General features: G+C 51.3%; 1 protein-coding gene across 2 annotated transcripts in view; it reads left to right on the forward strand.

Moving 5' to 3' along the window:
* The window catches only part of PHACTR3 (phosphatase and actin regulator 3), a 244,500-nt gene that overhangs the window by 194,844 nt on the left and 33,113 nt on the right, over positions 1-16,543 (forward strand). For both annotated transcript variants that reach the window (XM_046679337.1, XM_046679335.1), the window contains exon 8: positions 3,788-3,941. In XM_046679337.1, the coding sequence (XP_046535293.1) occupies positions 3,788-3,941 (154 nt within the window). The remainder of the gene's footprint in view (positions 1-3,787; positions 3,942-16,543) is intronic.

The raw sequence follows: 16,543 nt of genomic DNA on the forward strand, positions 1-16,543 counted from the left end.
CAGTTGTGGACATGCTGAGTTTGAGATGCCTAATGGGGACAGGTGGAGACCCCCTGAAGGAAGCTGAATATGCAAACCTGGAGTTCAGGGAGAGGATGTGGCTGGAGAGAGAAATCCGGAGCCATTAGCAGTGGGCCCTTAGTGTCGTGGGACAGAGGAGGTCATGTAGGAAGCAAGCGTGGACAGAGGGGTTTGAAGATTGAGTCCTGGGGCACACCCACATTTAGAGGTGGGGCAATGACAAGGAAGCAGCAGGGGAGACTGAGACGTGGCCATCCAGGTGGGAGGATCGCAGGCTAGCGGGGTGACTTGGAGGGAGAAAAAAGAGTCTTCTACAAAGAAGGGAGTGATTGACAGCCTGAGATCCTCCAGGAGCATCCTTTGCTCCACTGGGGCAGCTAATGGGAGCTAGTAAGACGGGGCTAGGGGAACGTTCTGAGTCCCACACACGTTGGTGTGTCAGTGTGCACAGAGCGTGGAAGGCTGCCTCCTGCGTGGTGAGTGGAGCCCAGAGCTCTGCCATCCACTGGCTATCTGGGCCACTCTGGTACCTGGAGAGAAAGAGCTGGCACTGCCCGTCCTACCTCCTAAGCTCTGTCTGTCAGCTGTGCATTGGAAAGGCACCCCAGCCTTCGCTGGAGTTGGACTGGATCTGCTAACATCAGGGTTTTACTTTTAATTTACTTACTTTTCTGGCCTACGCGTTGATTTTTTTTTGGCTTTTGCCAATACAGAGCTCTATAGGGTGTGGAGCAGAACTGGTCTGGAGATAAATGAGTCTTACACTTGGAAAGACAGTATTGTTGTTGACAAATGCCCCCTGGGGAAAGGCAGGGCCAGCTCTGCGTCAGATCCAACATAGACAGCCTTGCAAGTAGGGACTTCCAGGGAGCCAGCGGACAGGTCAAATGATGACAGTTCTTTGGGAATGAGGCCCATTCTGCTCCCTCCAGTCACTGCCAGGCAGCTGGGCTTCACCCAGACTGCAAACTTAGGTTTCAAGGCCACTGCAGAGCTGGAGAGAGGGACATAAGACTGGGCAGCGGAAAGCATTTCACTGAGATTCAGCCAGTTCTTCTTGGATATAAACCCTCTCTGCATTGCTATAACCATTTGGTTAGTCTACAGAGTTCTGAAAAAGTTGATTGACCATTTTTGCCAGTTTTCTTGTTGCTTTTATGGAGGAAAGAATTTTCCACCATCTTCGCTGATGTCACTTGACAAAGTTCTTTGTTTTTAAACAATTATTTATTTTTATATAAGGAAACTATTTGTGATAATAAAATACAGAAAACCAAAATTAATAAATAGAATGACCAATTCCTGGCATTGCAATGCTAATTTATTATAAAATTATATACCTTACAAAATTAGACACATACAAATACATTTCTCTATATAACATACATACTTTTCTAAGTTGCTTTGCTTAGCAACATGTCATGAATGTCTTTTTGTACCTCAGTAACGTGCATGCCACCATTTTTTAATAGGCTCACAATATGCAGATGCTACAGAAGTGCCGTAGTGTAAGGAGTGCCCCTTGTTGCATATTTAGGCTGTGTTTCATTTCTTGCTTTCATAAATAAGGCCGGGTGGACACCGTTTTATGTGCTTGCTCCATTTGTTGTATGAGACAGACTCCTGGAAGTGGCTTTCTGGGACAAAAGTTAGGGAAGCGAGTGTTTTGGGGTCCCTGGGGGGAGGTTGGCTTGCTCCCACGCTCTGCAGAAAAGGGTTTCCTGGCCTCTGTTGCTTAGCTTCACACCCAGTGTTAGCCTGTGTCCTCTGGGAACCGTGCTCTTTTAGCTTAATTCTGACAGTTGGGTAGAAGTGCCACTCAGTTCTGAAAAGCCTTTGTTTGAGGCTATTTTTCTGGAAATTTCCTTTTCTGACTTTACGTTGCAAAACCTGGTAACCTCTTGACACTGACCTGAAGTCAGCCCACAAATGTTCTTTGTGGCCCTACTGTGTGTGCCCAGGTCGTGCGCACAGAGGCTGGATGAATGAGCAGAGGAGAATGACTTGCTCCCAGCACGGAGATTTCACGTGGAGCGAATTCTCATTTACGTCTAGAAATCTCTGGTGAAGGGATCTTTTTCTCAGTTAAGAAATATATGATTACAATTTGTAATGACAAGCCTGAGACATTTGCAGTAGGCTTAGGGACTTTATCAAAAGCTAAAACGATTAAACCACATTCAGTGTAGTTTTATGGTTAGGCATATCATAGTTCTCTGAAACTGGCACTCCCTCCTGCCGTGTAAGACCCTTGACATTCGTGACAGGTTTGTCCTGGGACCTTTGAGACGCCCTTAATCCGTAAATGCCACCCTGGCTGTCAGTTTCTCCCAGACACGCTGTAAAGACCAACTGAAAAATGCATGTGACTTCTTGAGGCTCCTTCTGATTTTATAAATACAGGACCCTAGTCACTTATACAGCTCTTAACCTCAGGCTGGAGTCATTATTTTTCTCTTTCTCTGTAAAACAGACAGCAAACAAGTTCATGTTAGAAATTCAAGCCTCAGCTGAGTTCAACTTTTTGTGCCTTACTTTATCCCGAACTTCTGTTAAACTATCCTGTGATTGGACTTATTTCTTCTTTTGTATTTCCATCTTTTGGGAGCCAGTTTTCTTAAGAAATAAAGCGTGCCTCCATCCATGGGGGTGACCATCTTGGTTGATGATCTGAGCCCCCAGGAGTTAAATGCACACCCTAGTTAAACGGCAGAACCACACGCTCGGACCGCAGTCTGCATTCTGCTCTGCGTTGACCTGCTGACGGTCCCACCTGCAGTTCCCAGGGGCGGCTGGGGACTCTGTTATTCAGAAACCTCAGTTAACCAGAACACCATCCTTTACCTAGCATGCTAATGACCAAGGCTTCTCTGCATGTGAACGCAGCCAAACCCCATTTCTGCTCTTAGGCCAATTTAAATGTTTTATTCCCAAAGCTCTTACTTGTGCCCTGATTTCACTCAGCTGATTCTGGTCACGTGCAGAACACAAAGGTTGGTCTCAACCTTGTGGACCCTGAATCAACCCACTCATTCGTTCTCCCAGCAATGTTCGTTGATAACCTACTGTGTCAACATTATTCTAGGACCCAGGAGAGCAAACTGTCTCTGAACTGAAAGTCTAGTGGAGAAGACAGACGACAAACTAAAGAACAAGAAAGAGATCAGATAGAGGAGGAGTTGATAGGGTGATGTGGGGGGGATTGGAGGCCCCATTGGGCCTCTTTGAGGAGATGGTTCAAGGCCAGGCCTGGGTGGTCCAGGCAGAGCAGGGAGGTAGGCAGAGGAAAGACATGGTGCAAAGCCCCTGAGCTGGGACAGTCCAGGAAGTGAAGAAACCCCCCAGGCCGGGGGCAGTGGGAGAGTGGGATCACATGGGGCAGGACTGCCATGGGTAAAGTAACTGTAAGTTATGATCCAAACTCAGACACTTTTGAAAGAAAAAGCAGGTGCTATTAATAATTACCCTGGGGTAACGGTGTCAATCAGGACTGTCCCTGGAGACCCGCGATGTATGATCCATTCTCCACCCATGGAACATGTGGTCTCGGGGTGAGGGGCCTTAGAGAAGGCAGATGGTGGCATCTCTTTCTCCCTGTCTTGCCTACCATCTGTTGGAAGGCACCACGAGGTACAAGACAGTGTACCTCATTGCTCTGGTCCAGATTCCTTCCTGCAACAGGTGAGCGGCTGCATTGACAAGCCAGTGCCTCGCTAACACCTGTGTTCTTATTGCCCTTCTTCCCTCCCTCCAATGGCTCTCCTAGGAACACTGCCCAGGAAATGCAAGAAGGAGCTCTTGGCAGTGAAACTAAGGAACCGGCCCAGCAAGCAGGAATTGGAAGACCGGAATATTTTCCCCAGGAGGACTGATGAAGAAAGGCAGGAAATTCGGCAGCAGATTGAAATGAAACTCTCCAAGTAAGTAGCAGTGTGTAGACAGAAGTAAAGGCCCTGCTCCGGCCTTGCAGCCCGAGCCCCTCTGAGGTCTCGCCTTCCCCCGGCTGTGCTCTCCCAGGGCTCCCAGACGCGGCGCCTGCAGCAGCGTTCCTCAGCCTCACCGCTGTCAATGCTTGGGACCAGACAGTTCTTTGTCATGGGGGGGCCATCTGGTACACTGTCAGATGCTTAGCGGCATCCCTGGCCTTTACACATTACATCCCCCCTGTGACAACCAACACTGTCCCCACACATTGCCAGATGTCCCCTGGGGGGCAAATCACCCCCAGTGGAGAACACTGTTCTGTGGGAGCTAAGCAACGTGCCTGAAGGAGTGAGGGGGTTGCAGTTGGGAGGGACTGTGGCAGAGTGGCAAGGACATGCCTTGTCAGAGGCCGGGTTGGGGGGAAAGTCCCTATTTACCTCCACCTCATCATTTTCCTGCAAGAGTGTGCATCCAGTATTGCCAAATCCTCTAAGTTTTTCAAGAAAAGCTGGAAGTCTGTGTATTTGGGGGAGACTGCATATGCACCAAGTCAAACCCGTCTGCTGCCTGGCTGTGACCCAGAGCCACGAGAGAGTGCCCTCTGCCTTACAGTCCCCGAGAGCCCCTCGTGTGGTCACTGGCTGGAGATCCGCTGTGCTATGGCACAGGACCACGTGGAGCTGTGTCTTCATGACCAAGCTCTGTTGGGGTCCACTCGTGCCCTGACATGGATGCCTTGACTACGAGTCAGGGACGGGAATGTGAAAATGTGGCGGCTTTCAAGTATTGACAACTCTCTAGGTTGCTTTTCAAGAAGAGCGACTGGGGTCCGGAACCCGGAGCCTCGTCCGCATCCCAGCCCTCACGAGTGTCCCTTGCCACAAAGAGGGCTGAGAAGGGCTGAGTGTGCGCCGGTGGGCTTTCAGACGGGAATCAGACCCTTGCAATAGGGTGAGCCTGTTTCCCCTGATCCCCAAAGGGTGGGGCCAGACGGTAGCCCTGAGTTGCGTGTGTGGGTGTGGGAGAGGAAATATTAACAAGGGTCGGGCGCGTGATCCTGGCACACAGCCAACCTCCTGCTGGCATCTTCCCCACCTCTCTCTTCCTTTTATGGGATATGACCCTGTCCGTGCAGGGCTGGACTTGAGGGGACAGTGTCCTGGATATCCTCCAGCCTTCCACTTTCCTCTTTAAACAGGCTGGCCCTGCACAGCAGAGAGACAGCACCCTGAAAGCGAGCCGGACCAGCCCCCAGGGCAGCACTGTCCCTGTGCCCCCGTTGATTTGCTCTTGATCAGTGCTTCTCACTGCCCTGCATCCAAGTCAGCTGCGGGGACCTTGGGAAAATGCAGGTTCTGATTCAGCAGGTCTGTGGCGGGGCCCGAGGGTCTGCACTGGGACAAGCTCCCAGGGGATGCCAGCTCTGCCGTTTGTCGGCCGCTGGGAGCAGCGAGGGTCTGGAGCGGGGTCTCCCGGCTTCAGCGCTCTTGACATTTGGGGTTGGATAACCCTGTGTTGGGGGCCGTCCTGTGCGTGGTAGGACATTTAGCAGCATCCCTGGGCTCTACCCTCAAGATGCTCATAGCACCCTGCTTCCAGCTGTGAGAACTAAAAATGTGTCCAGTTGTTGCCAAGTGTCCCCTGGGGGCCGGAATCGCACGCTCGGAAGCACTGATCTGCAGGCCCCTGGATTGCTTCTCCATGTGGTCTTTCCTCTTCCTGAGGCACAGGGCTCTTGGTCTTGGGTAGGTGGGCCTTGTCTCTGCTCTCTGCGGGGGCCCTGGGCCTCAGTGTTCTCAGTGCCCCTGAGACCCTTCCCTTGAGTTTTTCAGGGCGAAGGCAGTGAGTATGAGCGGGTGAAGCCGAGACCCTAGGCCCGGGATTCTCAGGGCCTCGGTTTTCTTGCCTGTAAAATGGGGGTGATGCCAGCTGCCAGGCCGGCAACAGAGGAGGGCGGGTTCAGCGAGGCACCCTCACAGACTGCAGAGGTCCCCAGCCAGAGTCCTGGGGGCTTGGAATCATGCTCTGTGCTGACGTGCTGGGTGACCTTGGGCAAGTGACCTTATCCCCCATCTTGGTTTTCTCATCTGTAAAGCAGGGTGCTGACATTTTCAAGGTCATGGCGAGTTTTCAGGGAGATCCTATAAAGAAGGCGCATTTGAGAGCCCCTGCCACGTGTTAGGTGCTCAGGGACTCGCTGGGGTCACTGTTTGGCTGGTGAGGCTGGAAGCAGTGTCCTCGCTGCCCCTCGTCCTGCGCTGGCTCTAAGCTGTGTGGCCAAGGCTGCCTGAGGCACAGGTCACAGATCGCTGTCAAAATGCCTAGTGGTGTCCGGGGCCTCCTGACCCAAGAACAGGGTTCCCATGGAGAAACTGTTTAAAATGCAGATTGATAAGCCCCACCCAGACCTGCAGTTCACTGTCTCGGGTGCAGGAGGGCACATTTAAATGAATCCCCTGATATTAACAGGTTGAGAAAGCTCCCGGTGTTGGAGTGACATTGTCAGACCATCAAGCGTTTGTCGCTGTGTCTGGTCATTCGATAAAGACCTACAGTCATGTGTCGCTTAACAACAGGGACACATTCTGAGAAATTCATCGTTAGGTGATTCTGTTGTTGTGTGAACATCATAGAGTGCACTTCCACAAAACTAGATGGTACAGCCTCTACACACCTAGGCTCTGTGGTACTGCTCTTGTGGGACCACCGTCATAAACGCAGTCCGTCCGTCGTTGCCTGAAATGTCATCGTGTGATGTGTATTTCACTCCTTCGGGATCAGGCGCTGTGGCAGTTGCTAGAGGTACAGCCGTGGGTGATGGAGACCCCTCCCGTTAGCTCCTGCATCCCTGGAGAGCAGCGGGTGCCACAGCCCTCTTCCTGTGGGGCCGACCCCCTCGGTGCTTTGTACAGTCAGGATGCTCAATAAACACTGTGGGCAGGCGAGAAGCATGGTGCATCCGTCCCTCAGAAGGGATCCGAGAGTCACAGAGGAAGAGGAGGGTTCGCCTCAGGCATGCACCCCAGGACAGTGGGCAGGATGAGTGCAGGACAGGACCCCCCCAAGACTTAGGTCAGCCCCTGTCACTGGCGTCATCTCTCAGAGGTCCCCTGAAAAGATGACAGGCGTTACGTGCAAACAGGTTCTCCATGACCAAGTAAGTTTGGGAAAACATTATACAAGTGGTTTATTTGCCTCTGGACCTATCAGAGCCTTTGATGCAATAATGCACATGGTAGCTCTGTGGGAGGGTGCGGCGTGTCTTTGCCCCGCTGTATGCACCTGAGACCTTTCCTCCCTGGGCACCGCAGAGGCATCTCAAGGCCCCTTTTGGGAAATGCAGCTGCAGTCACAAAGCTGTGCTGGAGGCCCGTCAGCCGAAGTTCGGAAAAACCTGAGGGTGCTGGGACGCCCACGTTCACAGCCGCATGGGCTGTGCCACGTCCGGCATTGGCCCTGGCCTCCGCTGTGGCTGTAGGTGTTCTTGGTGGGCTGTGGCATGTCCACCCAGACCCACATGCCCAGACCTCGCTTACAGCAGCGGGAGTGGTTCTTCGACCTCTGGGGAGTCACTGGTGCAGTGGAAGGAGTGTCAGACTGTGGGCCAGGGGAGGTGACGGGGACAACCTCCTTGTCCTGGAATGCCCTGGGGGACTCGCTGCCACCACCACGATCGGGACTTTGATGGCTATTGCCTCAATGTGTCCCTGACAGCCTCCCCCTGTGAGCAAGGCTCCCAGCCCTGTGCTGGACCACAGGCTGCCACGGTCCGGCTCCTGGCCAGGTGGGCAGGAGCCCTGGAGTACAGAGCCCCGCCTCTCTGGACGTCCAGTTCCCAGCACATAAAGTGAACCACCGGGGAGGAGCACTGTGCCCCACCTGCAGTCGCCGTGGAGTGTCGCCGCCGCGATGATGGCATCTTGGTCTGCAGACCCCTGGGGGCCTGAAGGTGTTCATTTCCCGTTAAGTCAGCATTGCCTCATCCTAATCGACATTGGCCACTGACTCATGGGCCTGCTGCTCTGGTTACGTATCCTTTTTAAATAAAGGAGAAGAGATTCCCTTCCTGTCTGTCCATCAGGGTGTTCTGAGGCTCAAATGAGAAGCCACAGGGAGAAGGTACATCAATAACAAAGCCTCCTGCCTACCTGCTTGAGTCGTGATGGGATAGTCCATCTTGATCCTCTCTCTGCCTCTTCCATCTCTTTGCAAACTTCTCCTTTCTTTTCATTGGTGGACAGGCCATATTCATCCAGTTATATTTTCAGCAGTTCTTTGCTGAATATGTACAATGTACCAGCTGCTGTGCAGGGTACTAGGTACCACGGTGAACAAGGTGGAGGTGCTGTCTGCCCTCATGGGGCTTATAGCATTTGCGTATGCTGCAGGCATGACTGGATCTAGGTGCTCACGTGGCATTTACAGGAGTGGGTCTGTTTCTGTTTCTCGACTCCTCTTTGCTCTGTGTGGATTTGTTCTCTGGCCGTCTCGCTCCGCATCCTGGCCTGGGAAGCTTCAGACTTCCATCTGCACAGGAGCGGCTGAACGACAAGGTCTCCTTCCTCCAACCCGGGAAAAGCCCCAGGATGGGGTCTCATTGGTTTACTTGGGTCGGGTGTCCATTCCTGAACCAATCGCCTTGGTCAAGGGCACAGAAGGGGCCAACTGGTCAAGTTTGGATCACACGCACGTCCCTGAGCCAGTCACTGTGGCAAAGGGAATTTGTGAATTGATCAGGCTCGGTGTTTGTTGTTGCCGGCCTCGTTGTTGGGATGTGCCATCGCGTGAGGTTTGGTTTTTCATTTCTCTTATTTCTAGTAAGATTGAACATTTTTTTCAGTTGTTTATTGGCTTTTTGGTTGTTTCTTTTCATGTACTTTACCTGCAGTTTTCCTTTCCTAATGATTTTAGGAGTTTACGTTAGAAATTGTGGCCTCCAATCCTTGTGGCTTCCAATCCTTTCCCGGTTTTGTGAGCTGCACAGCTCTTCTCCTTGTTGGGGCTTGTATTTTCATTTTGTTCCTGCTTTCCTTTGCTGTGCAGAAGTTTTTCATTTTTCAGATTACCAATCATATACTTGAGGCGTCAGCAGCCTTCTTCTGTTAGGGCCAGATGGTGACTATTTTTGGCTTTGTGGACCTGATGGTGTCTATTGTAACTACACAGCTCTACTCTTGTAGCACTAACGCATCCATAGCCGATATGTAATGAATGGGCATGGCTGTGTGCCAATAAAACTTTATTCACAAACACAGGCGGAGGCCCATGGGACAAAGCTTGCCGACCTCTGATAGACTTCAGGGTTATACTATTTGTGCCATGTTTGAAAAATCCTTCCCTACCCAGAGGTCAAAAAAATTATATGTACACCTATTATTTTTGCAACTGCCTTCTAAAACTCTGCCAATTGATAGGTGTTTCTATTTGATAAACCAAGTTCTTCAAAATAGAGTATTAAGTGAATTAATTTAAAGAAGGAAAATAGTGAGTAATCACTGATACTACGTGTGATTCAAAAATAGGACAAAATTATGATGATGATGCTGGCAGGAAGAGAAGTCTGGGGCCCGCACGCCTGCCTGCAGGTGCAGAGGGGAGGGGAAAAGGGATGCCGGGAACCCGTGCCCAGGACCTCGAAAGCCCCCTAAGTAAGAGGCACTGAAACACAGGCTCTGGACTGGATTTACTCCATTACTCACGGAATCTGTAACTAATTTTAAATCTTGGACATTTGTCACTGTGTTTAAAAATGGAAAAGCAACCCCCAGAATTAGAGGCAGAGGAACAGCAGTGCAGAAATCGCCTCCCAGGAGGCAATACGGAGGCTTCCTGGCCGGCCAGGCTGTTTCCCCTGCAGAAGTGGTTTAATTGGATCCCTTTGTCTTTGCTTCGCCTCCCATTAGAGATTCTTCTGCCATCGCTTGCTGAATAATTCAGCCTCTGGTTGCCGTGGCAACGTGCCATCCATCGTACCCTGAAGTGCAGTTGGTGTTTTTGTTTTGCTTTTTTATTTCCAAATCCTTAATACTTTATCTTCTTGGTGCTCCTGGGGCTTTTCTGGATGAACTGGTCCATGTCACCACCAGCCTCCCACCCACGACACACACTGTGTGCTGGGTCTGGGGACCAGAGTGAAGTCAGACTCGTCTTTCTGTAGGAGCCCACTTACCTTTAAAACGTGTGTGAATGAATGGGCAGAGTAAAGACCCACAGCTCCCGCGCTTCACACAGTAGGCATGTTCTGGAGATTGCGCACAAGGGCACGGGTTGTATCGCTGCAGCCCTGTCATATGCCTGCCGTTTAGGGGGAGCTGGCAGTCAGGGTGCCCAGAGCTTTCCTTTCTTAAGCACCAGCCCCAAGCACTAAGTTTCACTCACTTTCCCTCATTTAATTTAATCCTTGCAGGAACCCAATAAAGGCAGTGTTATTATCATCTCCATCTTACAGATGGGAAAACTAAGCCTTAACAAGAGGTGAAGGAACTTGCCCAGAGTCCACAGCTGGGAGGAGGCGGGGTAGGAGTCAGACAGGCGGCCCCATAGAACACAAGCTGGGGTCTCTGGTGAGGCATTTTCTGGAAGGGAAGGCACTGGCTGCTGTGGCTCATTTGTCATAGTCACAGCTTGGCATTTTCTTATATTGGTTTGGCTTCTATCAGGGCACATTCAGGCTCCAGCCAACACGGGGCCCCTGGGTGCAAGATTCTTCCTGTCTCTGTTACGGTGGGGACCGTGGGACATGATGCAGAATGTTCCCCAATGTGGAGCAGTGGAAGTTAGTGAAAAGATCCAGAAAGAGATTCTTGGTCAAGCGCAGGCTTCGGAGAAATGTGGACGGGCCAGTTCAAATCCAGCCTTCCAGTCACAGCTGCTCTGCAGCTCCCTCCTGGTGGAATGGAGACAGTGGCAGCACCTTCCTCCTGGGGCCCTTTGGAAGGTTCCAGGTTAGTCCCTGTAGAAGCATATAACTGCGTGTTCCTGGCAGGGGACACCAAGGGGGATGCAGCTGCTGCTCTTGCGGGTGCGGCTGGGCACGCTCCTGGGCTGGGTGTCAGCTGTGCAGGGACACTGAGCAGCAGGCCTCCTGTGAGGATTGAGCTCTGTCCGCTGTATAAACAGCACCTGGAGGGCCGAAGAGCCAGCAGGCCCAGTAGTGGTGTTGGCGTCATTGTTGATGATATGATTATTGTTGTTCTTTGTGACTTGTGTAATTTTCCTGGAGACCCAGGAACTGGGCAGGCGCCCTCTGAGAGATGCACGAACCATCTATTAACTGTCCCGCGGGGGTCCTCCGCCCTGGGGCCGCATCGTGAGGAGCTGATTACGGCTTTGTGGTGTCCTCCAGGAGTTGGTACTTAGCATGTTAACACAGGCATTAAATGATCCTCGAGCTGGTCTCTTTGTACATTTTGTTCTGCCGCATCCAGAACAGGCTGCTGCCACTCGGGCCTCCAGGAAAACATAAGTTCCCTGGAAAAAAAATGTTGTGTGCCGCTGCTCCCAGCCCCATGCTCGCCCTGAAGTCTGCAGAATTTTCGGGAGGAGGCTTGAGGCTTTTGCTGCTGGGGATGGAGATTGGCGCGGCTTAGTCATGGGCGTGGCTGGACCCGAGCATCAGCCACGGTACCTTCTTTCCGCTGAAGCTGCAGGGAGAGGTGAGCACCGGGCAGGGCATCAGTTCTGTGCACAGAGTTTTGAAAATACAGAAGCCTTATTTTTGGGGGGCTTAGTAGAGAAAAATGACTCTTAATTGCTGGAAAGGAAGCCGCTCCTTCCCTAGGTGTTGAAGCTTGGTTGTAACGGGTGGGGAATTGTATCACAGCAGACGCCCATCCATAAGTGTTTGCCGGTTTCCCTCCTCTCAACCACAGTGCTGGGTAGGAGCCCGGCTCGTCCTGAGTGACTAGAATCCAGTCCCGTGGGCTCCATCCAGGGTGGGGACAGAGAAGCATGGTGATGAATAATGTTCGTTGCTAACATTCACTCGGTGTCTTCTGTGTACCAGCTTCCTGCTGATTGCTTTGTGCATGTTATGTCCTTGAAGCCTCATAAGAACTCCCCGGGGTCAGTACTATTAATGGTCCTATTTTTCACCTGAGGAAAACTGGCTCAGAAGAGTGCAGTCACTTGCCCACGCTCGCACAGCAGGAACATGGGGTGGGTAATGGGTCATCTGGTCCACACCAGTTCCCACATCTGGCTGTGCCTCCAGATCACCAGGGAGCTTTATAAAAACACAAGTTCCCAGGCCTCACTCTAGATCTCTTGAGTAGGAATCTATATTTTAACAGAGCCCTTCTTTCCTAAGTGTCACTGCCACGTTATGCTACACTGTGCCCCCTTCCTCAGGACCTTTGAAAGACTGTTCTCTGAGGCCTCAGGATAAAAATAAGCTGTGCGTCTCTCTAATAGCTGCCTGTTGGTATCTTAAGGAGAATGCACATTTTGTAATTATTTGTGTTTCCCCTTTTGCTGTGGCCACTAGGAAGCTCAGAGCCAAGTGTGCAGCCACCTGTGGCAACTGCATTGTGTCATTTGGGGTGTATGTCTGTGTTTGACCTTCTGTTGTATGCCCTTTGCCTCAATTTCCTTAACTCTTAATTTTATCTTTTTGGGGTATATTTTTCTATACATGATTTCAAATCCATTTCTAGATTTTAACTATAAAAGTGTAAATAAAAATATGTATTTTTTTATGGAGAAAATCACATCAGAAGGGATTTCCATGCCATTACATGGTGTTCAGATGTTCACCTTTAACAGCCATAGATGGCATCTGAGGAGACGCGTCTGCCTGCTCTGCTCTTGCCTCCCACCAGTAGACTTTTAGTTTGCCTCAAAAATCTGTATTTTTAAAATAAAACTACAATGCTCATTTTTACACATCAGTGTTTTTTTTAATGGATTATCTACATGAGCAACATTTCCAGAAATGAAAAAAGAGGAGGAGGAAAAATGCATTGAATGAGACGATGTCATTGTTCGAGAAGGAAGACCAGTTGTCAGAGACTGCAGGAGGACCCCACCAGATCGGTGGGTAACGCCTGGCCCACATGGTTCAGGAGGGAGGGAAGAAAATTTCCAGACAAATATGTGGAAGATAATTCAACCTCACTAGTAACTGCAGACAGAAAAATTCATAAAAACAAAGAATGTTTCATCCCCAATCAAAATGACGATAACGCTTTTAAATAATATTATTTTTAAATATTACTTTTTAATAATATTCATGTACATAATAGTGAACTAAATAATGATACCCAGCCCCAGTGAGGTGGTGGTCCACATGCCCTTCCCACTGCCGGCAGCCTGGTGACTCAAAAATGGTGCGCTGTGTGCGAAGAGCTGGGGTGACAGTTTGCGCATTTTAACTGAACGTTCCATTCTGGGAGTTTACGTTAAGGAGTTTCGAAGAAGGAAAAGAAGATTGTTCTGATGGTTACCGTTGAGTCCCAGAGGAAAAGCCATGAATTTAGCTCACACGCACTCAGTGGGTTCTGCTTTGCTGTTGGGGGTGGGGTGGTGTTGGGGAGGCCACTCGGGAGCAGACCCACGGACCAGTTGACTTTCCACATCTTCCCCAGTTCTTTGCTTTGGGGACTGTAGGGAGAGATAGAAAATCCCATGAACGCCAGATGCATCTGGGCCGCTTCTGCCCAGAGACGCGGTTCCTGACGCATCATACAGATCAAGCCAGCGAGGTCAACACCCTTCCAGCTGACCTGAGGGGAGGCAGAGGGAGCAAATGTTAGTGACTTGGCACAAGTCACCCATTCCTGTGACCCAGAGCAGGGTTCCCAGAGTCAGGCTGACCTGGGCCTGGCTGGGCTGTGTGGCCGTGGGGGTCATTCACCTCCAGCCTCTTCCCTCCTACCTCATGGGGGTCCTAACAGTGCCTGCCCCTCTGTGTCTTTGCCCGTGACATGGACTCAATGCCCATGGTGTGTGTGGCCCGCGAGCCTGGGTGCTGTCTTCCCTTTCCGCATTTGCCTGTGCCCCTCATGTGATGCATGGCCTCGTGCGGACAAATCCATGGGTGTGGCCGCAGCCCCGCAGCCGCCCCTTGATGTCTGTAAGGGCAGAGGGACAGGATATAGCGCGTCAGCTGAGTTCAGAGAATCTCTATCCTCTAAATGCACTGCAGGTGAGGCTGGTCTATTTTAGCTCCTGGGGACAGAATGCACTGAGGTGTGGAGACGGTGTTCCCCCAGAAGCTGTCATTCAGGCTGTGAAGCGGAAATCGTGCTGGCCCACCTGGGGTGAGTTGGTCTCGCTAGGCCTTTGTTCTGCTCTGGGTTCATACCGGAACCTGTGTGGATGATGATTCTCTCTTCCGCAGGAGCACCCTTTGGTAACTTTCAGACATGTGGAAGGGGGAGCACTAGCTTCTGATGCCAGATTTCATGACAATATCAACAGCAAGTTGGAAAGATTACACCAAGCTGATTGCTTTTCAACTATGACTGTGGTCCCAGGTGGGACTGTCATCCCAGCTCTGGGCACAGAGAGGTGAAATTGTGTCCCAGCATCTTGTGATTAGTGAGACTGTAGGTTCCAGAGCCTTGCCCCTAACCACTTGGCTTCACCCCCTGATGCCCAGTGTCATGCTCTCATCTTACACACAAGTGCAGAAGCAAATGATATACGACGGCTCACGTCCACTCCTGGTGCGTGGTGGTATCAGTGGTGCGGTTAACATCCACATCTGCCAGGCTGAGTCTTCAGCGGCTTCAGCAGCCCTGGAACCTTTACTCTGTGTCTACTGTGGTGTGGGATACTGCACACGTGTCGCTGTGTGGGTCCTTAGGTCAGCCCTTGAACGCCCACGCTGCAGCCCTCACTGAGAATATGTGTACAGGAACAGGGCTGGCCACCGGGAGCACCGGACGTTGCTCTCATAACAACTATTATTCCCATTCTTACAAATTCTTGTGAATTTTGCCTCCTTTCTCACAGTTTATCCGTGGTTGCTGTGATATAAGGTAACGTTTCAAATTACTTACAGGGAAATTTGAGATGGCAGGAAACAGGCCTGGTTTCTCCCGCGGTGCCAAATGCCCTCACACAGCTCTCGGGGTGCATGCCCCCAATCACAGAAATTTCAGGTTCCTGCAACGTGCAGGTGGCAGGTGCTGGGGTGCAGAGATGAAAAGACGTGCTCAGAGACGCATGATGAATCTGCTTGTAATAAAGTGAAGATCTTCCTCGACTTATGGCGGGGTTATGTCCCCATAACCCCGCCATAAGCTGAAAATATCCTTAAGTCAAAAATGCATTTAATCCGCCTAACCTATTGAACACCCCAGCTCAGCCTCGCCTGCTTTAAACGTGCTCAGAGCGCTTACGTTAGCCTGCGGTTGGGCAGAATCATCTAACACAAAGCCTGTTTTATAATAAAGTGTCGAGTCTCATGTAGTTGACTGACTACTATACTGAAAGTGGAGAACAACATGGTCGTCTGGGTACAGAGTGGCGGTCGGTGTATCGGTGGTTCACGCTCGTGACCGCGTGGCTGACTGGGAGCTGCAGGGGCTGCCGCTGCCCAGCATCACGAGAGAGGATCAGACCACGTATCTATTGCCAGCCCAGGAAAAGAGCAAAATTCAGAATTCGAAGCACAGTTTCTACTGAATGCATATCGCTTTCACACCATCGTAAAGTCAAAAAATCATTAGTTGAACCATCATAAGTTGGGGACTGTATGATAAAGATAGGCGTGTGAACCAGCTGCAGAACTGGAGCATCTAGGAGGGCGAGGTCCATTCTGTAGGAGGGCTGCACAGCTGGGGTGCAGGCAGAGAGAGAGGGGGACATGCAGCACAGTTTGGGTGGATCCATAGGTGTCAGTGCGCCTGGCAGATTGGAGTGTGAGGATGTCCCAGGCAGAGAGCAGCCAGACAAAAAAAATGCAAAGGTCTGAAACCATATGGCCCGTGGGAGAATGTGGTGTTGCTGTGAGGGGTCAGAGGCGGGGTGGGGATGAGGGGAAGAATGCCTGAGGGCTCAGCAGGGCCTGGTGGTGGGGGCCTTCCATGCTCTCAGTCCACACACAGCTGCCTCTGGTCATTCAGGACTCGGTTCAAATGTCACCTCCCCAGAGGGACCACCTTTGATGCCCCCCCAAGGTGACACGGCCTCACTCCCTCTCTCTCTCCATCACTTCGTCCCATTCTGTTTTCTTCGTCATGCTGACTGCCGCCCAAAGTGACCTTGTAATCATGTGTCTGCCTCTTCAGGGTCTGCCTCCCCACTAGGTCGTGGGGATCTGCCTGTCTTGTTCACTGACATGTCCCTGATGCATGGAGTAGGCGCTCTATAAGCTGGTGTTCAACGGGAATGGGACGTCTGCCTTTACTGAGGAGCAGTGAGGGCCCCGAGGGGTCACAAGCAGGGGTGCGGCAGGGCTAGGGCGTGTCTGAGGCAGACCACTCCACCTACATGCAGTGGGGTGGGGAGTGAGATGGAGGCGGGTGGGCATCATCACACTGGCCATGGGGCTCCAGAGGGATGGACTTGAGAGCCAGGTGGAGTGAAGAACAGGACTCAGAATGAGAGCTTGAGGAGATGCCCAGCTGGGGTGGATTTTGCTGCCCTGCAC

This window comes from Equus quagga, chromosome 12 (assembly GCF_021613505.1).
Source record: "Equus quagga isolate Etosha38 chromosome 12, UCLA_HA_Equagga_1.0, whole genome shotgun sequence".
Lineage (NCBI taxonomy): Eukaryota > Metazoa > Chordata > Mammalia > Perissodactyla > Equidae > Equus > Equus quagga.